This window comes from Prionailurus bengalensis, chromosome C1, assembly GCF_016509475.1.
Source record: "Prionailurus bengalensis isolate Pbe53 chromosome C1, Fcat_Pben_1.1_paternal_pri, whole genome shotgun sequence".
Classification (NCBI taxonomy): Eukaryota; Metazoa; Chordata; class Mammalia; order Carnivora; family Felidae; genus Prionailurus; species Prionailurus bengalensis.
The window spans coordinates 70,923,310-70,951,208 of record NC_057345.1 but is presented as its reverse complement, the minus strand read 5'-3'; the positions used below and the strand labels follow the sequence as shown (position 1 = coordinate 70,951,208).

The window sequence follows — 27,899 nt, the reverse complement described above, 5'->3', positions numbered from 1 at the left end:
CACTTCCTCACTTCTATTCTAGACATAGGTCCCATAGTTTGTTCTTTATACAGTGTCCCATTCATTCTCTGTATGATAATCTGCTAACTTTAAGTTGGTCTGTATTTTCTTCCAGAAAGTTCTTGTCTGAAGGAGTATCTTCAAATGGATTTTTAGTCTCATGAAATGTAGCTGATCCTATGGAATAATGAATGTAGTAGTCAGGGTTCTCTGGAGAAGCAGAACCAATAATATATCTATGAAGAGAGGTTGAGAGGGATGGAAGTGGGGAGAGGGAAAGAAAGAATGAATGAGTATGAATTGGGGTATGTGACTGTGGAGGCTGACAAGTTCAAACTCTGCAGGGTAGTTTGGCAAGCTGTGGACCTAGGGAAGAGTTGACGTTGCAGCTCAAGTCCAAAGACAGTCCGAGGCTGACTTTCCCTTCTTGGGGGACTTCAGTCTGCTTACTCTGAAGGCCCTCCGTTGATTGGACGAGGCCCACCCACATTTTGAAGATGTGAAGTGCTATTAAGAGTGCAGAATATATACACTACACAAGAAGCTTATATTGTAGTTGTTCAAAGAAGACCTTCAAGTGAATCAAATAACAGCAGAGGAAAATAATGTAGGTAGAGATAGTATTTAAAATTGCACGTCAAGTATATATTGCTATTGTAAATTCATCTTTTTTCATATTTTTAATGAAAAGAAAACTGTTTAATAGATTGGGAAAATATAAATGAAATTAAAAGAAAATAATCTGTTGGTATAAGTTCCAACAATGTAACATAGTCATCAAAGCCAGTTCAAAACAGAAATAGATGATAATTCTGCAGTACAATAATTATAAAATTGCTGTAGAGAATGCACATTTTTTTTCTAGACAGGCTTATATATGGATAATTTTGAATACTAGGTAAGATTAAAAAATAGTATACCCATGTGCCTGTGAGGCACAACTGAAAAGCAGCTTTGTTGATTTAGTATAATCCTTAACTTATAATACTGAGATGAATGTTTTGGATATATGGTTACATGCATAATTTTACAGATACTTAGTTAGGGTCAACTTTCATTCTTGAGTGTATTTATGTTGGTATTATTGTATGTCATATAGGTTTTCGATGACTTCTTGTCTTTTGATTGGTTTGGAATTTGCTAAGTAATTTCTCTAAAAGCACATGTATGTATTGAAGGCCAGGCACGTTTTTTCTCACTAGAGCACCTACTAAAATGATGGTATTAAAAAATGTTTATTGCCTGAATTAGAAATGTAATGAAATAATGAAGGGATAAGTAAACTTTTAAACAGATTGGTGATACACCTTTATAGTATTCACTTACTCCATGTAAGAAGGAGAAGTCGAGGCTAAGAAAGAACAATTAGACAAGTTTGTACTATTTGAGAGTATAGCATCTGTGGATATTATGTCACTGTGTTCTGGTTAATTTCAGGCACCATTTCTGCATTCCATTAGTGTTTGCTAGAATAAAAGACCAAAATAGTTCTTTTCCTTTGAATTTCCATAAAAGGACTAGTTTCTCATCAAAGATCATGGTGCCAGATAGATACAGTGTTTTTAAATGCCTGGAATGACTTTTGGTAAAGAGTCTTACTTTTTTTTTTAAGTTTTTGTTTTGTTTTGTTTTGTTTTTAGTATTCTCTACACCCAACTTGGGGCTCGAACTCACACCCCTGAGATCAATAGTCTCATGCTTTTTTGAGCCAGCCAGGTGCCCTGAAAGATTCTTACTTTAAAATAGGCCAAGTTTATTAAAATATAGTTAAATTTAATTATTTTTCTTCATAGTGGGCCTGTCATAAAGGCTACTAGTATTTTATTTCTTTCCAAAGATTGATTTTATAAATCAATTTGCACCTAGCTTAGTGATCTAGAAACAAAATAGCCTAGTTATTCTTTTCCTCCTTGGGTCTAACGGTTATACACATCTTATTTTAGCTGATGGAGGTATGCAGCACATTATATGAACTCAGCCTGTACATTTTCCTTTTCCTGTATTGATTTTCTAAACTTTGACTGCATGAGTCTCAGACCATGGCATAATTTTACTGGGCTTTATTTTAATTTACAGGGGTCTGAAAACTATGACAAATATACATGATACCAGAAGTTAATAAAATTGAAAATTTCTTACTTAAAGTTCAAAACCTCCCAACAAATTGTATCCCTCTGATGTGGTAACTTCAGGCTCTGTGTCTGAGATTGAAGAATATGTAAATTCAAAGACATTTTTAAAGCTGCTGCCTGGGAGCCAATTGTCTCACAGAGGAAACATACAATGTAGCCTCCTCTTATTTCACTTGAATTGTGGCATTTTATGCAAGGATATTTTGAAGTAATTCTCTTTATTTAAAAAACAAAAATGGAACCTAAGTTCATTAATATTTGTATTGGTTAGGCACCTGGTTTAAGCAAAAAAGAAATTTGTTAGTTTATATGACTGAAAAGTTCAGGAATGTGTTATCTATCTTTCTGCCTCCTTTATATAACTTCATCCTCAGGTTCTGTGTAGGGGTGAGATGGGGACCACCAGTGCAGGTACGTATGTTCTCAGATTCAAATCCAGGTCAAGAGAGAACCTATATTCTTTAAGAATCTGAAAATGAGTTCTTGGCTTGAGTCTTGCTGGTCTTAGTTGGATCCTGTGTTCATCTCTGAACCAATCCCATGGTCAAGGAGATGGGATTCCTCGGTAATTTTAGATGTAAGTCATTTGCCCAGTGTTGGGGCTGAGATCAGCATCCACCCCATTCAAAGCACATGGATCAAGGCGGAGTCGTGCTTTATCAGAGGAAATTCAGATTACTGTTCACAGAAAATGGGTAAGTGTAGGCTGTGGCAAATGATAAATGATAAACGATAAATGATCGAGGCGGAGTAGTGCTTTATCAGAGGAAATTCAGGTTACTGTTCACAGAAAATGGGTAAGTGTAGGCTGTGGCAAATGATAAATGTCCAAGGACAGTGTGCTAGTGACTTTGCATTTAGGCTGCTATATCTTGTTCAGAAACCAAAATAATAATTCTATTGGAATAGCATGTCCAATACAGGGTTCATTTAGATGGTGGTAACAGAAATGTAAAATAACAATAGCTTAACAAGATGGAGGTTTATTTTCTCTGGACATAGTCAGTCCAAGACTGATAAAGCATTTCCATGACAAAACCAATTTTCTTTGAATTGCTGCAGCTCCTGCAATTGCATTTACATTCCAGGATGGAAGAAAAAAAAAAGCAAATAAAATGAGTGTCCACCAGTTGTCTACATTCCTGTTTAATAACTCCCACTTATATCTCATTGGCTGGAACTTGGTCATATGGCCATGTACACTTGTAAGGAAGTCTGGGAAGTGTGGTTATATAGATTGGTACAATGCCACCTTAATAACCCAGTAAATATTTTGTTAGTAAGGAAGAACGAGTGAATGGCTATCAGGCAGGCAGCTGGTAGTCTTTCAACATGTGTTAACTTATCAACCGATATGGATGACAGAGGAGGCTTGTTTAAAAACCCAATGAATTTTATATATTTAAGATTTAAAACTTGTTTTAGAAATAGATAAAAATATAAACAGTAAAAATAATCATACCCTAAAATTGGCAACAAGGTGTGCATTGAATCAGTATCAAATAAGGTCAGAGGAAGAGTAAAATATGATTCCAATTTATCTGTCTCTGTTTGGCTATAGTGAGGTCCTCTGTCAAGATAAGGAACATAAGAGGAGTGCCAGGTTTTCAGTGGAAGTTAAAGAGTTAAGTTTTGGACATTTAAAACTATAAATGTTGGTATCAGATGACATTCGGGTGATGTCATTTGGTCACCAGCTAAGCAGCTGCACATTTTGATATCTATTGTGCATTTTCTGGCAGAGAACAGAGAACTGGATATTTTAGAAAATCTCCATTTCCCCCAGTCCCTCTGTTTCACCTTGTGATCTAGGTTACTGAAAGTTAGGGAGAGCGAGGTCCAAAGGACCACAGTTCCAACTCCGTAGCTTAGAACAAGAGAAGTCTTTGTGTCGTCAAGCATAGGTTGGGTGTTTTGAGGATATGAGGTTCAGCTGTCTTAGATTTGGTACTGTTCTTTGCAGGGTGAGGGAATGGGAGGAGGCAAATGGATTCACAAGAGTGAGTGATATATGCAAAAACTAACTGATAACATCACATGTTATTCCTAAGGAGCAAATGAGACTTTTTTTAGGCTACTGGAGAATTTTATAGAACTGCAGTATTACATTCTAAAGGAAATGTACCCAAAGAGGATTTTGACTCTGCTTAAGCCTTTGATGGTTACATTATCAAGTCACCTTGTCTTTTGCCACTTTGTTGACTGAATTATGGATGTTACTTCTTTGAACTTTATTTAGTTCAACATTTACTGAGTAGGCTTTTTGCCTTTTTTCATTATTCTAAGTACTGAAAATAAAACAACTATTAATAAGGGGAAAATGCCTTCAAGGTGTGCTGTGTTATCATTTCCTATTTATCAGTTTCTATTGTTTTCATGTCATACTAGGATAAATTTAAAGACAAGACATTCCACAGAGCCTAGTGGACATTTTGTATGGATGCTGTAATTTAACCAAAAACATTGAACCAATACTAAACAGGGTAAGGCGATTTGGAAAACAAATAAGCAGTACATTAGTGAGAGCTACTGTTGCTCAAAGTCAATATTAATTGTTACTAGAATGAATAAATAGTTCTTCTGTTTATTCTTATATAATGTCACACTTGGCTTTCTTTCAGGTTTTTAGAAGTGGTTGATCAAATGTTTTTTTCAGGTCTAAAACACTACAGAGCTAGCTTTTGGGAATATACCCAGTCTGAGAAACGGACACAAAAGTTTCTGTGTTCAGGAAGTAAGTAGCTTCTCTGAAAACCTTTTTAATTTATACACACAATGAGGGGTGCCAATGTACTATTGTTAGGATGGTTGTTTGGGTGATGTCATTTGTTCACCAGTCAGGCAGCTGGGTGTTTTGAAAATCTATTGTAATTTCTTGGCAGAGAGCACAGAAATGGGAGCAGTCAGCTTTGGAATGGACCTTTCTATGTTTAACTAAAATCATTTTATTTATGAAAGTAGAGGTTTTCCTTATCTACAGTCAATCACTCATTCTGTTGTGTTATTTTCTATTTTTTTTCTATCTGTCCTTTTCTGAAAATATAAAACTGAAATCATCTTACCCTACACAATGACTCTTCCTTCTGCAGGCATTCTCTTGATGACTGGTGCCCGCTTCTACCCAGATCCTCTAAACCAGAAATCTCCAAGTCGTCTGATACCACCTTTCCTTTCTTGATCTCCAACTGTAGTAGCAGTATCCCTTTGCCCTGTGTCTGTTGCTTTTATCTGTGATCAAGCTCGTACCATCTCTCTTCTGGAGAAGGATGTCTTTGTAACATCCTCTCAGGACCGGGTCTCCATTCTTGCCCCGTCCTATCCAGCTCCCGTGATTACTGCCAGTGTAATCGATTAAAAAGAAATTTAGGGGATGCCTGGGTGGCTCAGTCAGTTAAGCATTTGAGTCTTGATTTCAGTGCAGGTCATGATCTCATGGTTCGTGAGTTTGAGCCTCACATTGGGCTCACTGCTGTCAGCACAGAGCCTGCTTGGGATCCTCTGTCCTCCCATCTCTCATGCGGTCTCTCTTTCTCAGAAATAAACATTAAAAAAATATTTAGATTGTGTTACTCCTCTTAAAGTCCTTCAGTGACTCCACATTTCTTATGAGTTAGGATCAGACCTAAATTTCCGACTTAGAACATAATTCTATTCTAAGGAGACATGTGATGGTTCAAATGAAAGTATCTTGGCCATTTTACTTTCCCTATTGTTTCAGAAGGCTAAGCCATGATAAGGGTGCATTCATTCTTTATGTTAAGAATGACATATTTGATGCTCATCCTCTGTAGAACAGGACTGGCTGTTGCCTCCTCCTCCTCCTTTCTTATCTTCCCCATGTAGTTCTTGACACTTTTATTTCATTATATGTTCATTCCTAAGTTCTCTCTCTCCCTCTCTCTCTCTCAATATATACTATATGTTATTTATGTACTTTTAAACCTTGTATAAATAATATACTACTATATGTATTCCTCAACTTTTTTTCATCTGCGTTATTTGTGTGATTCATCATGTAATTCTAGTTTGTTTATTTTTACTGACGCATAGTACTTTCGTTGCATGCGTGCAGCAATGTACCACAATGTTGATGTTCATCTGCAACCCCTCTCCCCCATTTCTCAGCTATTCATGACCGTTTCAGATCAAGTTACCATGCTCCTGGCCCGGTGCTTGAGAGCAGAGGGTATATTATTAATCTTTGTGGTTACTGTTAATCCTCATATGTGTAATGATTTTTAGTAGACTGCTTATCTTTAAAATGAATGTCTTAGTTGGTCACCATTGGTGGCTGATTTGGGCTCAAACAGGGGTATCAGTTGCCTTTGTAGATTAATAAAACCTCACCTCACTTAGCTGTCTCCAGTAGTAAATCGTTTGTAGTAAGGAGAGATCCTTTGTAGTAAGTGTCTTCCTTTCCAGCTGTTCAGAGTCCTGCTTGGCAAATGCTTTCTATCTAAGTCATGCACATGTTTCTGCTTAAAAAGACCAGTGGGGAAGGAGTAGACTCCAGCAGTCGTGTCCTCCACTTTCCTGGAGTTTGCCCCTGCCTCCAGCTGTTGGCCCGTAGTCCAGTAGTTCTCAAACTTTAGCCTACATCAGAATCACCTGGAGAGCTTGTCAGTTGTTGAGCCTCACTCACCCCTGGAATGTGATTTGAAAATTCTGGGCTTGAACCCAAGAAAATGCTTTTCTAATAAGTGCAGGTGATGCTGATACTACTGTTCCTGGAACCACACTTCAAGAATCCCTGCTCTAGGCCAACATTTCCTAATCTTTATTTTATTTTCTTGACTCGTGGAGCCCTTTAACATTAATATGTAATTTTATATCACTTACATGAATTTTAAAGTCACTATATAATTTTGTAATTTTTACATGTTATAAAGAAGGACTTTAAGCTTAAAAAAAAAGTGTCAGCTTAGTATTAAACATTGTGGTCCCCTAGAGCCTTGCTACTCAAAGTGTGGTCTGTGGAGCAGCATACCTGGGAACTTGTTAGAAATGCAGACTCTGAGGCCCCACCCCAGAACTAATGGATCAGAATCTGGACTTCAACATCGTAGTTATATAGTATTCTCAGATGTTTGGTATGCACATGAAAGTTTAAGAAGCCACTGGTCTAGAGCTCACATTAAATCCAATCCTGATAATATCAAAACAAATAAGAAACATTTCAAATTTTAATGTTTAAAAATTGGCTCATATTTCACTTACTTTCATTTTCTTACTGTCACTTAAGAAAAGCAGTATCTCAGGGCGCCTGGGTGGCTCAGTCGGTTAAGCGTCCGACTTCGGCTGGGGTCATCGCCTCTCCGTTCATGAGTTTGAGCCCCATGTCAGGCTCCGTGCTGACAGCTCAGAGACTGGAGCCTGCTTCGGATTCTGTGTCTCCCTCTCTCTCTGCCACTCCCCCACTCACACTCTGTCTCTCTAAAATAAAATTAAAAAAAAAAACAGAAAATAAAAAAAGAAAAGCAGTATCTCCTTGCAAATAAAAATAATATATCAAATTTGGTTTGGGGACCAAGTGCTAAAATTTAGTGATGTGTTACAGCACAAAAATAGGTGAATGTATTCATGACCTGATGTCTGGAAATATTTCTTTTCCCACACAAAAAAATCAGCTGCCTCAGTGTGCCTGTGTGGCCCAGTTGGTTAAACGTCTGACTCTTGATTTTAGCTCAAGTTATGATCTCAGGGTTCGTGGGTTTGAGCCCGCGTCAGGCTCTGAGCTGACAAGTTTGGAGCCTGCTTGGAATTCACTCTTTTTTCTCTGCTTCTTCCGTTCTCTCTCTCCCTCTCAAATAAACATTAAAAAAAAAAAAATCAGCTGTCTCATTTGATAATTTTCATGAAATAATAGATTTCTGACTGCTACTTGTAGTAACCTCTCTGCAATAATACGTTATGTGTGTGGAGAGTGTTTTTTTCCCCTAAGTAAAAGCCTGATTGGATATGATTTTTGTAACATTATTTTTCAATTATTTTGAAGTAGTACTAGAAACATCTTTCATGAGATAGTTACAGTTTAGAAATCCGGAGGGGATTATTTTGAGGCAAATTTGCAGAATTATCATTTAAAAATGTTCTTATACCTTGTGTTTCATCGTACCTCTTTTCTTTTTTCTTTTTTAAAAATTTTTTTTTTAACGTTTATTTACTTTTGAGACAGAGAGAGACAGAGCATGAATGGGGGAGGGTCAGAGAGAGAGGGAGACACAGAATCTGAAAGAGGCTCCAGGCTCTGAGCTGTCAGCACAGATCCCAACGCGGGGCTCGAACTCACGAACCGTGAGATCATGACCTGAGCCGAAGTCGGACGCTTAGCCGACTGAGCCACTCAGGCGCCCCCAGTACCTCTTTTCTTCAAACAGCTGTCTATAGGGATAATAATAACGGCACCTTTTAGGTTGTGAAGATCAGAGTTTTAGATGTAAAAACCTAGACGAGTGCCTGGCACATAGTATGCTTAACATTAAATGACTGAAATCACCTGATCCCTTCCCTTTTCTTGTGTTCTTCCTCTTCCTCATCAGTGTTGTTACAGTCCAGAGCAGGCGAAGGATAGAGAAATTTAATTATCCATTGTATAAAATTAAGGGGTATACTGGGCCTAGTACAGAGTCTCGCTATCTTTTTTTTTTTTTTTTTTTCCTCCAGCAGAGGAGAATACTATAAAGTGGAGCTATGGAGAACTAGAAAATAGTGCCTAGGGGGAGGTAGCAAGGTTCAAATAGGGAGTTTGTGATGGTTGTTAGTGTTACTGGTCATATAAGATTGTACTTCCTAACTCTTGCTGGGTGGGGTCATGTGACTTATTCAGGCCATTGACGTGTGAGTAGAAATTTTGTGTGTCATTAGTTGCCTATATAAGAGCCTCCAAAATTCTTTCCCTCTGGTACAGTGACTGGTTTTAGGATGATGGCTGCTCTAACAGCTTGGCTTCCTGTGTGACTGTGAAATGCAGAGCAGCCCTGCCAGTCTTTGGTTGATATGTAGCATGATTAAGAGATAGACCTTAGCTGTTTTAACCTCCTGAGATATGGGGGATATTTATTATTGCACCAAAATGTAGACTCTCCTAATACAGATTGTTGTTTCGAGATCTGAAAAGTCATATTATTAGTAGGATACAAGTATGGAAGGGGGACAGGAGTAACTTAGATGCCAAAAACTATGATGCTAGGAGACAAGAACCCAAGAGGGTCATCAGCAGTGTGTGAAAATCTAATGTCTGTCCTGGGGACACAAGGTGGAGAGAGGGGTTGGGATCTCCCTGCCCCTCTTCTCTCCTTCTCCGTCAGAAAATTGATACCCTATCAAAAGTACATAAAACTGGTTATATACACTGTGAAACATGTTTGTTCTCCTTGTCAGTGTGAAAATAGTAATTTTAAAACCAATGTAGAAAATAAATACATAGGAAAACCAGGATTTAGGAATAAGAACCATATTGGAGGGCTTAGACATTGTTCAGTACCACAGAAATGGTATGTCTTCTCCATTCCTTCCCCTTCGCACATGTTCATATCCTCATATGCTTACAGGCACATATGTGCACATACCCATTAGATTTTTACCATCTCCATTTGGATTCAATCCATCTGGATTCAAATTTCAAATTGCAACTCTTGGGGTACCTGAGTGGCTCAGTTGGTTAAGCATCTGACTCTTGATTTCAGCTCGGGTCATGATCTCATGGTTTGTGGGTTTGAGCTCCTCATCAGGCTCTTCTCTGGCAGTACAGAGCCTGCTTGGGATTCTCTCTCTCCCTCTCTCTCTGCCCTTCCCTTGTTCGTGCTCTCTCTCTCTCTAAATAAATCAACTTTAAAAAATAAAAAATAAAAATAAAAGGCTCTTCGTTAAATAAAAATAAAATGAAATTGTAACTCTTCTCCTTACTTTCCCCCCACGTTCCTGGTCTCCTAATCAGTTGTGTTCCCAACCCCCCAGTACTTAGCATTTTCTGACGTTTACTTATTTAATATGTTTGCTGTTATTGTTAGTCTCTCCCCAACTAGAGTGTAAGCACCACAAAGAAAAAATTTTTTTTACCTATTTTGTTCACTAAGAACAGTGGCTGCTACATAAGAGTATTTGTTGAATTGTAGTACCTTCATGAAGGAAAAAAACAGGAAGACAGTCTGGATATGGATAGCTGCCTTGGGGTTCTAAGAAGACAGATTAAATCTGATGCAACTTTGTGATCTCAACTACATTTTAAACCACAGCTTGATTCTCTTGCTCTCATTCTCTAGGTTTTAAAACAGCTCCACTCAAGCAGAATTAAGCTTCTTTGTGAAATCTTCAATGTGTCATGTTTAAAGACTGAATTTTGAAGGTGGCATACAAAGTGGGAAATGTCATGGGCTTTAAAGACAAGCCACTTCATTGTCACCTATTAGGTGTGACTTTGGGCAAGTTACTTAGCCATGAAATCTAAATTTTCCTATATTTAAAATGGGAATAAAACATACCAGGGCATTTATTAGGTGGACTAAATACACATGAAGTTATGTGAAAAATGCTTAGTACACAGGAGGTACTGGTTTATATTCCTTTCTTTCTCCTTCCTTCTCATCATAAAAACAGCTTTTATTAAATTTTTATTTAATATAATTTTAGATATTTTCAACTTAACCCTAATTTTGGTTCCCACTGACCTTTGGTTAAGATTACTAAAATTTAGTAATCTATGGTAATTAAAATTCTGCCAATATGTTTGAAGAACCCATTCTATATAGCATTCACTGGGCACAGATTCCTGGGGATGTTGGGAACATCTGAGTTTCCTTCATAATTTCCACAAAAGGTGTTTGGTGTTCATCTTATTATCAAAAATACCAACCAATGCTATCCTCATTGGTTGGTATTTTTGACTGTAAGGCTGGAAAAAGTCAATTTCTTCCTTTTGCACAGTAAGAAATTAAGTCATGTATCTGTTAAGTGGCAGAATAAAGGATAAGAATTGAAACTGACCTCTTGTTCAGTGCTCTTTCTATCATATTGTATTTTGATCTAAATGACACGCAAAGTTTGGTGGGTTTGTTATTAACATTGTAATGATGAAACAAACTTTTATCACATGTATCTTACTTTTTCAAAAGGTAATAGCGCGGGATACTAATGGGTGTACACGAAAGGGTGTCTCCTTTAGCTGTGCACCTGCCACAACAGGCTGCCACCACTCGATGCATATTTCCCACATGCTCTTCTGTTATTTTACCCAGATGTAAACTTCTAGGTACTTTGCCTTTTTCACTTAAAAATGTGAAAGTAATATATTGTAAATGATATGTGTTTGTTTCTCAGAGCCCCATGACCACCTCTGGTTCCTGCCCGGTGGCATCATGAACAAGTACTTTCTTGGCATTGTGTGAGGCAATATTCTAGGCTCTGGAAGTGGAGGATTGAAGAAGAGAGAAGAAAACCAGAACCACTTGTCTTCACAGAGCTTACCTTCTTAGTTTGTGGTTGGTGATATGATAGGGGTACAAATAATGGTCTCTGTGATAGACCAGAAGAGGGAGTAATGAATTTCTTCAAACACAATCAGAGGAAGCTCTAAGGAAAGAGTGGAAATTTGTATCTGGACTTTAAGTGATGGGTTGTAATTCAACAGAAAGGACTGGGAAGAAAGAGCACTCCATCACAAATGTATTGGAATTACAGCTTTTTGTGTTTTAGTCTTACGTATCTATTGTTTTGCATGGTAGCCCTTGAACTTCTACATTCAAGGTGTCCATTTGCTTGACATTTTTGAGAACTGAGTCCTTCTGGAAATGGCTTCTTTGCAGAACAAAATTGCTTATTTGTCTTAGAAATCAATTTCTGCTGATCTTCTAATTCTTTTTTCCCCCAATTTGTTTACTTCAACTAGAGATGAAGATTTTAATGGATGATTTTTTCTTTCTTTCTTTCTTTCTTTCGTTCTTTCTTTCTTTCTTTCTTTCTTTTCTTTTCTTTCTTTCTTTTTCTTTTTCTTTTTTTTTTTTTTTTACCTATTTGGCCTTTTTAAATACAGGTTCCAAAGTTTTCTTCTTTGTTTTACTTTTTTCTTGTCTGTGTATGTTATAACTAACTATTATTGGCTTCAGTGCCATTATGTGCTCGCAGCAGACATTGTCAAATTTGGCTGCATGACACAATTATATGGAGAGCTAAAAAAATGCTGATGCCTGGGCCCCACTTGGGTCTGGGGTGTGGCCTTGGCGCTAGGAGTTTCAAAAGTTTCTCAGGTGATTCTACTTTGCAGCCAAGCTTAAGAAACCCTTGACTTGAAGTATTTCGGAGGTAACTGAAACATGCTGTGTGCTTCTGGAAAGTAGGTAACCATGGCTCATTTAAGTGATGTGATCAATCTTGCCGTCTCACATCTTTCACTAGGGATACAATGAAATGATTAGAATTGAGACGGTAGGATGAAGTTCTTGAGTTTGTTAAAGCACTCTTACTGTTATTCACCAAAATATAAATGCAACTAAGTAAAGCATATAAAGATAGACTAAATTTAAGGCCTTTAAATTCCTGTGTGGTGAGTGAAGGGGTAACAGTTCCTGTTTTGAGCTCTATACTAATCAAAGCTGTTTGGCTCATTATTTAAGTCAGAAATTAACAAATTTGTTTTTAGAGCTGATAACAATTACTAACTTATTGTCAACGTAGTTTGGCAGATGTTGTCTCAAACTCTTCTTGACTTTGTCACCTACTTTCGATGTAATACGTACTCTGTTACCATAAGAGAATCTTTGTTTACTCCAGTAATAAGATGTTGGACAAGGACTTGTAAACCCAAATAGTTACCTCCCTGAGGTATCAAAGAGCTTCCAGAAAGAAATCACACTGAACTTTAGACCACTCCTTTCTTTTATTCTGAAAAGTAATCTAGTCTATTTCCAGCTTGGAATTGGGAGCTGAGGTCAGGCTGAGGATGTTTACTGTGACTTCAGTGTTTGATTTTGAAGTATTGTGATCTCCCACAATACACGCATATCTGGCAGTTTGTACTGCAACTGGGTTACCAAGTTTTTGTGTTTTGTTTTGTTTTTTTTACATCTATATAGCATATTAGCACGGTGTCTGAAAATAGTGGGGCTCTGTGAACAGTATGAACAATCAGTCAGAATTGGGTTCAAAGCCTAGGTTTCTATTTATAAACTGTGTTACCTTGATATATTTAACTTATTTAGCCTTGATTTCCATGTCTAGAAAATTGCAGAAATGGTATCTCAATTCCAGGTGTGTTAATTAGGTAAGATATTTTAGATTCTTAGCACTGCCTGTCCACAATTGTTCTGTAATAAGTAATAGTTAACTAGTTTTCATATTGAATTATTCTAGATAATTATTCTAGTAAAAATGATACCCAAAAACTAAGTTCTAAATTTTCTTTAATAATGAATCCTATTATTAATAATGACTATTGAGGGTGATGTATTAAGAGTCACGTTTTATATAGCTGAATTTCTGATAAACCTGATAACCTCCTGATAAAGGTATTGATACCATACCTTTGTTTATCATGATAGGCTTTATAGTGTTTCATTGTGCTTAGAGACATTTTACAAGCACTTAAAGATTCTTACAACATGAAGGGAGAAATTAGAAAGTTGACAGTATAGACTGGGCAATATAGTATAGTCAGGGCATAAATACCTAGGTTCATACATACACAGTGAAAATAAGTGGACTGTAATATAGCCCATGCTGAGGTGTAGCCGAATCAAATGAGCTCATTAAAAAATGTTTATTGCATTCCTCTGTGTGCCCAAATAAGATCAGCATAATGATGACTCCTTTCATTTTCTGCCTTTCAAAATTGTGTTCATTTTTTAAGGCACAATTCAAATGTGGTCTACTTTATGAAGTCATCAACTCCCTCCCAACCAACAAGCCCCCCCTCACCCCCGCCACCCGTTCACTAGGAATCGCTTTTCTATGTATTTCGTTGTATGTGATCTCTGCCTTGGCAGTCACTTCGCTGTGTCATATTAAAAGTGATGCTGCATCTAACTTTCAGGTGTTGGGTTGAAGGTTGTGTGGGGTCCTAGTTAAGGCACTGACTTTGACACCAGAGAGTTGTTCACTTTAATCTCCCATTGTCACTTTTGTGTAAAGATTTGCCCTTTCTGAGATCAATTTACTTAACTGTAAGCTAGGGATAAAAGCTTCCACCTCATGGTTTTGCTGCAAGATTAAATGGCTTAAGTGGCCTACGATAGTCAGTGTTCAGTAGATGATAGCGAGTGTGGTTATCGTCATTATTTGTGTATGGCATGCTATTTATTGTGTGTAAATATGATACGTAACTTAAATAAAACCTCCTCCTCTAGACTACACTTTTTAGGACAGGGAACTAACTATCACTTGGCATTTTGCGTAAGGTTTTATAAATTAACAAACATTTGTCGATTGAGTACAGTAACTTTCACCTTCACTTGACTTTTAAAGACAATAGAAAAATTTCGTCAGAGTTGTTTTCTAAAATGACTTTGTTTTAAAATCCCTACAGGTACCTTCTCATCCCATAACTTCAGTGTCCTGAAATCTGAGGATTCCACCAAGATAATATGATAGGAACTTTCAGTGATTTGGAGCTGTATCCTACTTAGACTCATGCAGGCCTTCCAGATTTCCTGAGAGCTTGGTCCAGTAACACACACTGTCACAGGCACAGACAATAATGCCATCTCTGCCTCAAGAAAGAGGTAAGCAGATTGACTTAATCACACTACAAAATGTGGATATATTATAGATCATCACTGAATTTTTTTTTTAAGAATTAAAAATTAATTGAGGACTTTTAAGTAGAATTTATAATTTTACTTTTTTTTTTGGTGGGGGGGCATTTGTGTTCTCTGCTCTGGAATTTTTGTTATTTCAGTGATATTTGGCTGGTTTACATTTCTTTTAAAGTTATTCAGGGACCCTCTCCCCTGGATCTGAATACAGAATTGCCTTATCAAAGCACAATGAAAAGGAAAGTCAGAAAGAAGAAAAAGAAGGGAATCATTACAGCAAATGTTGCTGGGACAAAGTTTGAAATTGGTAGGTCTCCTCAGAATCATAATTGTTGGGGAAACTGGTTTGATGTTGAAAACAATGTAGAAATTCTGGAGATAATAATCTTTTGTGTAATTGATTTTTTTATGTTTATTTATTTATTTTGAGAGAGAGAGGGCGAGCATGAGTGGGGGGGAGGGGCGGTGAGAGAGGGCGAGAGAGAATCCCAAGAAACCTCTGTGCTGGCAGTGCAGAGCCTGATGCAGGGCTCAAACCCACCAACCATGATATCATGATGTGAGCCGAAATCAAGAGTCAGATGCTTAACCAACTGAGCACCCAGGTGCCCCTGTAACTGATTTTTAAATGTATTCTATAAAATTTTCTATTTTATGAGACATTTAACATGTTAATAATCAGAAAGAACATCAATGTAAACATTGCTAAAACCTTTACCTATTAATGGGATGGTATTCAATACATGTGATTTTGATTAATACTTAGTTTTTAAATCAAGTATCAAATCAACATGAAACAGATTAAAATGTTAGATGCAAAATAAAAAAACACAAAATTTGAGATTTTTATTAAACAATGAGAACCTGGCTTAAGGAGTAAAAATATATTTCTCTCTGTGTTTTAAAAAATTCTTTTGATGATGCTGTTGCTTTTTATTAATGAAATTGCAGTTCTTATGTGTAAACAGTATCTGTAGTATAGAGAATAGATAAGAAGAATAATCGTTTTAAATTAAGATACATTTGTCCAGCATTGCACACAAAACTCTTAACAAATACCATAAGTACTCAAATAATCTTCCTCTCAACCATTTTGCACTAAAAGTTAAGGAAAATCATGTGAACCTCAAGGATGTTAATTATTCTTACCCTTATTAATCTTTGGGAATCTCATTTCATTTACAGTAATTCACCAAAGTTCTTGAGCAATCAGTGGAATACTTCAATGGAATTGAGGTCCCCTGATACTCTGTTCCAACAAGTGGTTCTCAGAGGAAGGGACTTGAAGCAAGTTAGCATGGGAGGGTGAAATATGAAAGATTCAGGGTTTATCTGCAGCATATTTTCTAGGAACAAGAGTAAGGCGACTGTTGTTAAAGTGATTGATGGGTGGTGTTAACTTACCCTCTTGCTTTTACGGTTCTGGCGGGGTTCATAAGGAGCCTTGATCTATAGGAGAGTGTTTCAGTGCACTTCCCCGTCACTTTCCCAGGAAGTCTTCCCAGGGCTGAAGTTGCCTTAGCATTCTTTATAATGATTCCTACCTCCTTGCTGAGCCTGCTCATTTGTGTTTAACAAAATTCCTGTAGGGCCTTGAATCGGGGACCGTTGACAGAATACAGAGCTAAGTATAGGGGAGGGAAAGAGAGAATGGACCATGTGCCTAGGAGAAAATGCTACCTTGCTTTTCCCTTATTTAAGCTAGTGAATGCAACAGCGTACTTCTTACAATTTAATTACTGCTTCCTTGACAGTTGACTTATATAATGGAAATACACTTAAGCCATAAGTCAGCACACCTGTGTTTTTGCCCTGGTGTTGCCTATTTCCTCAGGCAGAAAACCTTGCTATAGTTTTAATAGTAATTTTTTATAACCATTGGCCAAACATTTCCACGTGTATTATTTCACTTAATCTTCCAAATAACCCTGCATATAGGCTGCATTACTCCCTTGCTCCCTTTCCCCCTGTCTTCCCTCACTCTAATAGTGAATTTGAAGTGGCTAATAGCCATAAGAAAATATGCATGGAAAAATAAGAACAGGAAAATAGGATGAATCTTGTGGCTGATAAGAATACAAAATACATTCCTTGAGACCCTCTATAGTTAGAGATGGATTTGACTCGGAACCTCAACTGAAGCAAATATTAAAACACAATCCACTCTAGAATGCACAGCAGGAGATAAAATCATACTGGTTATTCAATGGATATAGGACTTCTGTGTTCCTGTGTCTTGAGAGAAATTTTTCTTATAGTTCCTTATGAAGACACATTGTGGAATAGTGAAGTGCATTCCCACAGTTCTATAATTAATACATTATGGTATTTCACATGATTTTCTTAATATGTCCTTTATAGCAGAGTTGAAGAAACAAGCCCAGTGAGAGTTAGCAACTTACCCAAGTTCATACAGATGGCGAAAGTGGAACTTGAACCTGAATTCATTTCATTCCAGATTCAGTTTTCTTTTTACTATATCATGCTGCCTAAGTAAAGTATGAATTGAAATTTAAAATGAGAAACAAATGTATCTTCTGTATCTAAAATTTAGATAGTTGCATGGATTCCTATTTTTAAAACTTCTGCTTAGCCTCTGAAAGCTCTATGGGTCTAGGGAAAAAAATCATGGGACAAATTGTGAGGAATGTATCTTTGGTAATTTTTATTAAACGGGGACAAAAAAGATCCGAGAAGCGGGTATGTGATATGCAAAGGGAAACGTGAGAAAGTGGTTCATATGGTTATCTCTATTGTTCCAGTAGGGTGTTTGGCTTGGTAGAAGTTCAATATGGAGGCAACTGTTTCACCTCCTTTTTAAAAGAGAGCTCCTAACAAATCAGCCTTATAGGCATGGAGTTAGGCTTTAGGTGTCAACAACTTTCTATTTTGAACTGACACATTGAAGGGTTTTCTTTTCCATGTAGTGGAGAATGATATCCTTAAAAGATTCCAACTGATTTCTAAAATTTCAATTCAAACAAAAATTTGATTAAATAAATTAAACTTACTGGAGAAAAAAGTGACATTTTAACTCCCGACATTGTATTTTGAAGTTCGACTTTGTCAGCTCTCCAAGCTTTGAACTTCATAATAAAAGAGACATATATGACTGACCTTACATATTTGATTTTGTGAATCTAAGGAAAGAGTAGATCTTTTCCTCTATGGCTATGTAACCTGAATGTCCTCAGCCTCACTGGTTCATGTATACATTTATGACCACGTTTGAGTAGCTCCTTATACGTCCTCCCTCTAATTGCCACCCGCTCCAATCCTCTCTTTAAGGTCTTCTCAGTGATTTCTGAGCAGCCCCAGACAGTGTCTCTCCTATACTCAGGAGCAGGTCTACTCTTGGGCTGATGCTCTGGCCTCATTATTTTTTTCTGCTTATGAGTCAGTTAAAGGAGTCTCCCAGACTGTGTGGCTATTGCCCTTGCCCTTCCTGGGAGCCCCACGTGGCACGGCAGGTGCTGAGGCCTCAGCTCACCAACGCTGCATGGTGGTCTGGGGCAGACCAGAGAAGAACAGCCCTTTTCCCAACTCTTGCTTTGTACATTTTTACCTGGGCCTTCAGAACAGCCCCAAAGGTTCCCAAGCCTCTCATGGAAAACTACCACTCCAGCTCCACATTCCTCCCCCAGCCCCAACTTCACCCACCACCAATCACTGTTCCCTCCTTTTATGTCTGGGTTCTCAGAACCAGTGCATAAAAAGTCCTTTCCTTCTCCTCAGCCAAATAAGCAATCAGAGTCTCTAGGACTTGAGACCAACAGGTGTCTGTTCATCAGTTTTATGCCTGAGCCAGGTAGATTCAGACAACTGACCCCCAATTACCATTTCTCCCTTTACGAAGGGTACCAGTATGTTTAAAAATATTTAAAAATAAAGTGTTGAAGTGCATCTATACAGTTACACCATTCTATAAAGACTCAGAATTTTTATTTAGTTTTTAAAAATATTTATTTATTTTTGAGACAGAGACAGCGCACGAGCGGGGGAAGGGCAGAGAGAGGGAGACACAGAATCTAAAGCAGGCTCCAGGCTCTGAGCTGTCAGCACAGAGCCTGAAGCGGGGCTCAAACCCATGAACCGCGAGATCATGACCTGAGCCCAAGTCGGACTCCCAACCGATTGAGCCACCCAGGCACCTGTGCTTGTCTTTATTCTGAACTTGAAATTTGTTGGATATTAATTGTGATATTCAAGTCAGAGAGGGGCATATAAATAGTTTGTACTAAAAAACAAGCTTTCTTCTGAGCATACATTCTTTCAATAGGATTAAAGGGTTAGGAGCAGATAGGAGGGCCAGTTTCTAGATCTCTGCTGTGAATTCTGCTTCATTATTTCATATCCTGGGTCAACACAGCTGACTTGGTTTTAACTGCTAAAAATAATTTGAACTGGGGAGGTGGAAAGTAAAGGATAGGTCTAATGATCAGGGACTATTATTACCTTTTCCCTTTTGTACCTAGCCCAAGGTCACAAAAAAGCCCTGAAGTATATTTTCCTTAGTGTTGTCTCAGCTGTGTGTATGTTTTCACTGTGCCATGAATAATCCCTGAACTCCTTAGCAGTGTTGTGTATCCGCTAAATCTTGGAGGGCTGAAACCAGGGATTTTGAGTGCAACCTAAAAACAGTTCTCAGTTACTGTGAGTATAATTTGGCCCTAGATAAATTGTTGTAACTAAAAACAAGGTTATGCTATAACTAATGGATATTTTGCAAGTGAAATACCGTGAGATAAAATGTGCGCATATCAGAAAATGTTTCCACAACGAATATACTTCAGAAGTATTTTAATTTTCATTTAACGTAACCGTTTACTTGCAGTTCGTTTAGTAATAGATGAAATGGGATTTATGAAAACTCCAGATGAGGATGAAACAAGCAACCTTATATGGTGTGATTCTGCAGTTCAGCAGGAGAAGATTGCCGAGCTGCAAAATTACCAGGTGGGGAATTAATCATGACCAATTATTGGTTATCAGGAAAGTTATATGAATTCCATTATAATTTTACTTAGATAGGGTTGGTTCTTAATGTGTTGACATATTAAATTTCAGTTGTAACTTACCCAAACAACCTGTTTTGTTGCTGTCCGGTTGTACTGACTCATCACATAAGGCCTGAATTCTTTCAAATTGAACTTTTAATGTACCATGAGATCATGACCTGAGCCAAAGCCAAGAGTCAGACGCTTAACCGACTGAGCCACCCAGGTGCCTCATAACCTCTTTCCATCTTTAAGGAAGAATGAATAGGAGAAAAGTCTTCCTACACTGCTGCTTTGTGTTATGCTTAAAGATGGGTGATGTGGCGTAGCTTGCACAGACAGATCAGGAACTAGAAGTACCTTATCATGTCTGCTATGTGCAGTCTGGCTTCATTCTTTGATTTTTAGAATGTAATGCAAGCATATTAAAAAAATAGACATCAAACTAAAAAGCCAAATACACAGAACTTTAGACAACTGACATTTTGTATAGTTCTTTGTTAGTGTGGTGGGAAATACAAAATTGACCATAGGGAACAAACAAGGCCATTTTCACCAATATTTATACAATGCTTATCTGTATGAATATAGAAAATTGAGGATAATAGAAATAATTTGGACATAGAATTACTAGTTATTTGACACAGAAAATTGTAACTTTGATACTTGTGTAAATACCCTTTTCTGATTTCTGAAAAAATTTGCAATTTCATTCTTTGCTTATTGTAGATTCTTGAATTCTACACATTCCTTGTAGGTCATTTGATTTTAAATGTTTTACGTTAATAGCTTTAAAAAAATATTTAACTCAGAAGATGGATGTAACTCTATTATAGTATAAATGAATATATTCATTAAGTCAATGAGAACATTAATGTTTACCTTTTTATTTTCCAGAGGATCAACCATTTTCCAGGAATGGGGGAGATCTGTAGAAAGGATTTCTTAGCAAGAAATATGACCAAGTAATCTTCATTTACTTATAATAGAGAATTTCTTATAATTTTTGAAATTTGCATTTTCAATATTATAGTGTATCTTTCACCAGGTTACATTGATTTGAAATGATACTTTGATGGAAGAGAGAACTGTAGAGTTAGCAGGGGTTAGAAGTTCCCTGGTTCTTCCTTCACTTTACAGAGGAGGTAACTGAGTGTCACAAAAATGAATATCTTCCACAAGTCAAACAAATAGTTAATAGCAAACCTGGAGCAGAATCCTAGTCTCCAGAATCTTAGGCTTCTTTTTACTGCAGTTTGGCAACATAATACACTGTGTGTGTGTGTGTGTGTGTGTGTGTGTGTGTGTGTGTGTGTATTCATATACTGGTTGTTGAGCATCTAACATGTGCAAGACACTGTCGTAGGTGAATTTGTACGCATTCATACATATAGACACATGTGTATGTGCCTACCCAGGGGTATACATAAATTTGTCTGAGACCAGTGTTTGGTGTAACAGTCTGCTTTTATAGGAAACACTGTTCACAAGTTCTCAAGTGCTATACCAAATGAACTGCAGAATTTTTAATGTGATGTATATTTTTATATTGATTACATTGTTTTTAGTTTAAGAAAGTTAAGTGATAATTCGAGAACATTTTTAGAAAGAAAACTCAGAGAAAGGTTAGTAACCTTGGTGTGTAATTAGATATTTATATGTATCATGTGACAGTTTATACATCCATTCCCTCAACAAATATTTTTTGCATATCTACTGTAGACTAGAGACTGCTAACTTTGAGGTAAAGAAGACAAATAAAGCCTAGTCCCTGCCTAGAACTCAAATTTTAATAAGGGAGAAAGAGTGATACATACAATACAGTTTGATGGTGCCACATGAGGGGCAGAGTCAGTGTATGGCGGTGACAAAGATGATGACAGAGGTCATTTCTAGGAGAGCAGGGAAGGCTTTCTGGAGAAATGAAAATCAAAATGGATATTGAAAAGTATATAAGAGTTTATTCTTTGAAAAGAAGTCAAGGAGTCTGTAGGCAAAAACAACAGTGGTAGAAACTTTATGGAGGCTTAAACCAACATGATGTGTTTGGGGAACTTTTAAGCAGTTTCTGTGGTTTTATAGGGTGTCAGGAGGCTTAGCCTGAGATGATGCTGGAGGTAAATGCAAAGGCCAGGCTGCGGATGCCGTGTAACTATATTTTGTTCAATTATTTAATTATTGATTCTTTAATGTATTTAACTACTCAGCAAACATTTCTGTTTATCCTGAGAGAAGTGAGATTTTTTTTAATGGATTTAAGCAGAGAAATGATATGTTTTAGATAATCTTTGTGGGACTATAGATAATGGACTCAAAGAATGTAGAAAGGAGGAGAAAGCCCTGGAGTAGGTGATTGTCAACATCTAATACACTAAAGGAGAGATAGTGGTAATGGGGAAGAGAAAATACATCTGGAAAATACAAAAGAGATAGAATTGACAGGACTGGAAAGCTGCTGTGATGTGAGAATCCAAGGGGAGTAGAGAAATGTTCAAGATGACTGGTAGGTAGCCTTCTGGTTTAGGAGATCATGAAGGTACAACACTGTAGTAACATAGGGATTATAGGAAGAACGGACATCAGAGGAACGGGAATTACCTCTGTAAAGTTTGGGACATGTGTTTCATTGAAGTCATTTACTTTCATCTAACACATACTTATTAAATATAATTTTTATATGTGAGCCACTGTGCTGGCCTCTGGGCTCATGAGGTGATCAAAAGCAGACTTGAGGCTTTTACAACATTGGGTTGCAACTGTGATAAGTGCTATGAAATAAAGGTACACAGTTGTAAGTCAGTGCATAGTGAAGGACTTCTGGCTTAGGGAGGCATTGGAGAATTTCCCCAAGGAAGTGATGTGGAAGCCTAAATCTGAATCCTGAGTAAGAGTTTATTGGTAAAATGGTATATAACAGCTTTCTGGGCAGGAAGAATAGTATGGGCTAAGGTCATGTTTGTGCAAGAAAGCAGGAATAGTCAGGATACTGAAATAAGGCCAAGTGTAGCTAGAGCACAGAGACATAGATGGGGACCAGGAGAGATTAGTTGAAGCATGATGTTTAGGATTATAGTCCTTATCCTAAATTCCACAGGAGAGGAGGGGGAGATGAAATTGGTAATATGATGAGATTTGCATTTCGAAAAGATCATTCTATCTGTTTTGTAGAGAACAGAAGTCTGTATGGTCAGGAGAGTCAAGAAAGTTGAATGTAGACCCATTAGTAGGCTATTAAAAATAGGCAATTTCTTATTTTTATAGAATCTTTGGAATTCTCCTTAAGGAAAAAATAATCTTCTATTAGATTGAAAGTTATGACCTATTTGAGAATTAACTAAATTACATGTTTAATATCATTTAGTAAATCCATGACTGCTATGAGCAGAAATTATTCCATATTTCCAAATTCCAAATTTCCAAAAGAGACTGCATGTTTCTTTTGAAGCTATCCATTTTTACATCAAATGATTTGTGCTAGATTGCTAAATGGAATAAAGTGTTTCTCTTCAATATATGTGTGCTTGGATTTTTTCCAAATATATGTGTGAAAGAATGGTATCACTCATAAATACTATATGATTAGTTTAAAATAGATTATTTTAATGAAAACTTTAAATTGATCTAATTTCATATCATTGTTAAAAATATAATAAATACACTTAAAGGTATTGGAAACACAAACCTGGACATTAGCACTGTTACTGTGCTTCCTTTAGATATATGTGTGTGTGTGTGTGTGTGTGTGTGTTTTCCAAACCAGTCAATGTTAGCCTATATTGTACCGAAATTAATTAGCTTGTTGGCTTATTCTGGATTTGATAGATGGAGTTGGTAATTACTTCCCTTATTATAATGGAAATACAAGTTTTTTACAGAGTTCTTTTGAAAGAGCACTTGAAATATAACCATAGGAGCCTACAGTTGTGGAGGCCAAGTGGCTCATGCATTCCACACCCTCCTTTTAGAATTTAGGCCCTACCTCTGTGCATACCATATATGGTGCTTCCATTTTAGTTTTGACTAATCTCATTTGAAGACAATATCATCTCATCTATAAAAGACTTATGTACATTTATTAAAAAGAACTTCCTTGAAGCAATCAGATTTTCTTTGATTATATTTTAAAATATCTTCATTTTTAGTGGGAATCAATATGTACAAAACAGTTAACAATTGATATTAATCAAAAGTAAACATTTTATACCTAGTTTTATCCTTATGTTTCAAATAGGCAGCCTGGTTTTTAGCAAATATAAAAATATCAGGACATACGCTGCAGCCATAAAACCACATGTATAGGCATATGTAGTTCATATGAACAAAGAAACACAAACTTCTAGTATACTTAGGCTTCACATGGTTTTCTCAGAAAGGTAGTTAAACTTCAAAAAACACTGGAGTAAAAGATGATCAAAGCCACTCCTTGAGGACTCAAAATCATCTTTAAAGAAGCAATATGAATGGCACACCATTTCCTGGTACCTGTCCTGTCATCCCAGATGCAGAGTTAATTACTATTTCCACATATTACCTTGCCATGTATGTCTTTATTGTATCTATCACATTGTATTTAATGGCCTATATGTGAATTCTTTAGAGTTAAGACCATATTAAATTATCCTAATATCCCCAGTTCCTAGCGTAAAGTATATACTTAAATAATCTACCAATATATAAATTAGTACATAGGACAGAGGTTCTTGTCTATTTTTTTTTCACTGATGTATCCTTCCAGGGTCTAGAATAATGCCTAGCACATAGTAGGTGCTTTACAGACATGTGTTGAATGAATCAATAAATGAAAAGAAATGGAGGGAATTTAAATCCTTGTAATAAATGTCAGTAGCACAGAGAAAGAAAATTTAGACAAGTTTGAATGGAAATTACTTTTCATATTATCTCTAATTTACAGAATGATCAAGTCCCGGCCTCTGGATTATACCTTTGTTCCTCGAACATGGATCTTCCCTGCTGAATATACACAATTCCAGAACTATATGAAAGAATTGAAGAAAAAGAGAAAGCAGAAAACTTTTATAGTAAAACCAGCTAATGGTGCAATGGGTCATGGGTAGGTATTTATCACCCAGAACATATACAAGTTTTTGAAAAATTGGGGAAAAAGAATAAATGTGAGCATTCATTCATGGTTGAATATGAAAAAAATAATAAAATGGGTCTTCATTGCTTTCTTGGGACTAAATATAAATATTTAATGAGCCATTTTACCCTGTCCCACAGGCTTCAGTAATTCATTATAAAAATTAAATCAACAGGTTGTGAGACTTTAATAGGAGACAGTAAAAAGATGTCTTCTAATTTTTTCTTAAACATAGAATTTTGCATTTATAATAATTTAAGAGTAAACTTGGAGGGTAAAATTCAGTTGATGCGGTAGACCTAAATTGACTCAAAGAAAGAAATGGCAAGGGACTTACTCTTTCAATACCTAGAAATTTTAAAGCAATATATGTATCCTCTTTGCTTTACAAGTAAGTTTTTTTTCTTTAGGTACCATGGTAATTGAATTGAAATTGAATAAATCACATTTTAAGCTAAGACATGTTTAAGAACTAGACATGTTAGCTGAGCATAGATTTTACAACTTAATATTCCTGTTTCCTTTTGCTTTCTAATGTTAGTTTACTGCAATGTTTGTTTGTTTGTTTGTTTGTTTCAAAGAAAATGTGGCTGAGGTTGCTTTTAATAAAAACACATGAGTTATTTTAATTGTTTGATTAAAAAAATTTTTTTTAATGTTTATTTTTGAGAGAGAGAGACAGAGAGACAGAGAGCAAGCTGGCTAGGGGCAGAGAGACAGGGAGACACAGAATCTGAAGCATGCTCCAGTCTCTGAGCTGCCAGCATAGAGCCCAACGTGGGGCTTGAACTCACAAACTTTGAGATCATGACCTGAGCCAAAGTCAGACGCTTAACGACTGAGCCACCCAAGTGCCCCAGTTGTTTGATTTTTAAAATGCTGTGGTGAAAAAAGATGTTTGGAAATGTAACTGCCAGGTAAATTATTGTTCAACAAATTTCCTTGTAATTTTTAATCATAATTTAATAATTTAATCAGAAATTATTTTAACCATGGCTTATGTAGTATTAGTGGGAATTGTATATTAATTGTTTTTTTGTTTTTGTTTTTTTTTTATATATGAAATTTATTGACAAATTGGGTTCCATACAACACCCAGTGCTCATCCCAAAAGGTGCCCTCCTCAATACCCATCACTCACCCTCTCCTCCCTCCCACCCCCCATCAACCCTCAGTTTGTTCTCAGTTTTTAACAGTCTCTTATGCTTTGGCTCTCTCCCACTTTAACCTCTTTTTTTTTTTTTTCCTTCCCCTCCCCCATGGGTTCCTGTTAAGTTTCTCAGGATCCACATAAGAGTGAAACCATATGGTATCTGTCTTTCTCTGTATGGCTTATTTCACTTAGCATCACACTCTCCAGTTCCATCCACGTTGCTACAAAAGGCCAGATTTCATTTTTTCTCATTGCCATGTAGTATTCCATTGTGTATATAAACCACAATTTCTGTATCCATTCATCAGTTGATGGACATTTAGGCTCTTTCCATAATTTGGCTATTGTTGAGAGTGCTGCTATGAACATTGGGGTCCAAGTGCCCCTATGCATCAGTACTCCTGTATCCCTTGGATAAATTCCTAGCAGTGCTATTGCTGGGTCTAGGGTAGGTCTATTTTTAATTTTCTGAGGAACCTCCACACTGCTTTCCAGAGCGGCTGCACCAATTTGCATTCCCACCAACAGTGCAAGAGGGTTCCCGTTTCTCCACATCCTCTCCAGCATCTATAGTCTCCTGATTTGTTCATTTTGGCCACTCTGACTGGCGTGAGGTGATACCTGAGTGTGGTTTTGATTTGTATTTCCCTGATGAGGAGCGACGCTGAACATCTTTTCATGTGCCTGTTGGCCATCCGGATGTCTTCTTTAGAGAAGTGTCTATTCATGTTTTCTGCCCATTTCTTCACTGGGTTATTTGTTTTTCGGGTGTGGAGTTTAGTGAGCTCTTGATAGATTTTGGACACTAGCCCTTTGTCCGATATGTCATTTGCGAATATCTTTTCCCATTCCGTTGGTTGCCTTTTAGTTTTGTTGGTTGTTTCCTTTGCTGTGCAGAAGCTTTTTATCTTCATAAGGTCCCAGTAATTCACTTTTGCTTTTAATTCCCTTGCCTTTGGGGATGTGTCGAGTAAGAGATTGCTACGGCTGAGGTCAGAGAGGTCTTTTCCTGCTTTCTCCTCTAAGGTTTTGATGGTTTCCTGTCTCACATTTAGGTCCTTTATCCATTTTGAGTTTATTTTTGTGAATGGTGTGAGAAAGTGGTCTAGTTTCAACCTTCTGCGTGTTGCTGTCCAGTTCTCCCAGCACCATTTGTTAAAGAGGCTGTCTTTTTTCCATTGGATGTTCTTTCCTGCTTTGTCAAAGATGAGTTGGCCATACGTTTGTGGGTCTAGTTCTGGGGTTTCTATTCTATTCCATTGGTCTATGTGTCTGTTTTTGTGCCATATATTAATTGTTTAAAGTTGGCTTGCTAAATGCTTGTATCAAAGGAAAATTTTTTGGGCGGGGCTTAGTAGATGTTTACATTTTTCTAAATTTTAATGTTAATCATGTTTATATTTATATGTGCTAATATTTAATGTTGAAACATTATAAATAAGTAACAATTTGGTTTGATGACAGTATAAAAATAGCTGAAAAAGCATACTGTATACATTCTGTGCTGCCAGAGTTTATCTCATGTAATGTAGCTGTACATAGTAAGGGACACCTCTCTCTGTGGTGTCCTTGCTGGTCTTCTGTTTAGTTCTATTCATTATTGAAAGTAGAGTATTGAAGACTGTAACTGATATTGTTGAACTGTTTCTTTTTTCAATTCTATTGGTTTTTGCTATATATGTTTTGGAACTCTGTTGTTAGGTGCATATATGTTTATAATTACTATGTCTTATTGATATGTTGTATTTTTTGTTATTATATATTGTCCTTCTT

The 27,899-nt window shown here is 36.8% G+C and overlaps 1 protein-coding gene across 5 annotated transcripts in view; it reads left to right on the top strand.

Moving 5' to 3' along the window:
* TTLL7 (tubulin tyrosine ligase like 7) overlaps positions 1-27,899 on the top strand; it is a 144,814-nt gene that overhangs the window by 32,774 nt on the left and 84,141 nt on the right. For 4 of the 5 annotated variants that reach the window (XR_006296630.1, XM_043575426.1, XM_043575423.1 and 1 more), the window contains exons 2-6: positions 14,647-14,842; positions 15,051-15,182; positions 19,710-19,831; positions 20,770-20,837; positions 24,785-24,943. Coding sequence is in view for 4 of the 5 variants with exons in the window: in XM_043575426.1 (XP_043431361.1) it covers positions 14,818-14,842; positions 15,051-15,182; positions 19,710-19,831; positions 20,770-20,837; positions 24,785-24,943 (506 nt within the window). In the remaining variant the exon portion in view is untranslated. Of the gene's footprint in view, positions 1-14,646; positions 14,843-15,050; positions 15,183-19,709; positions 19,832-20,769; positions 20,838-24,784; positions 24,944-27,899 lie in introns of those variants that run through there. The other variant, XM_043575425.1, reaches the window with a different exon arrangement.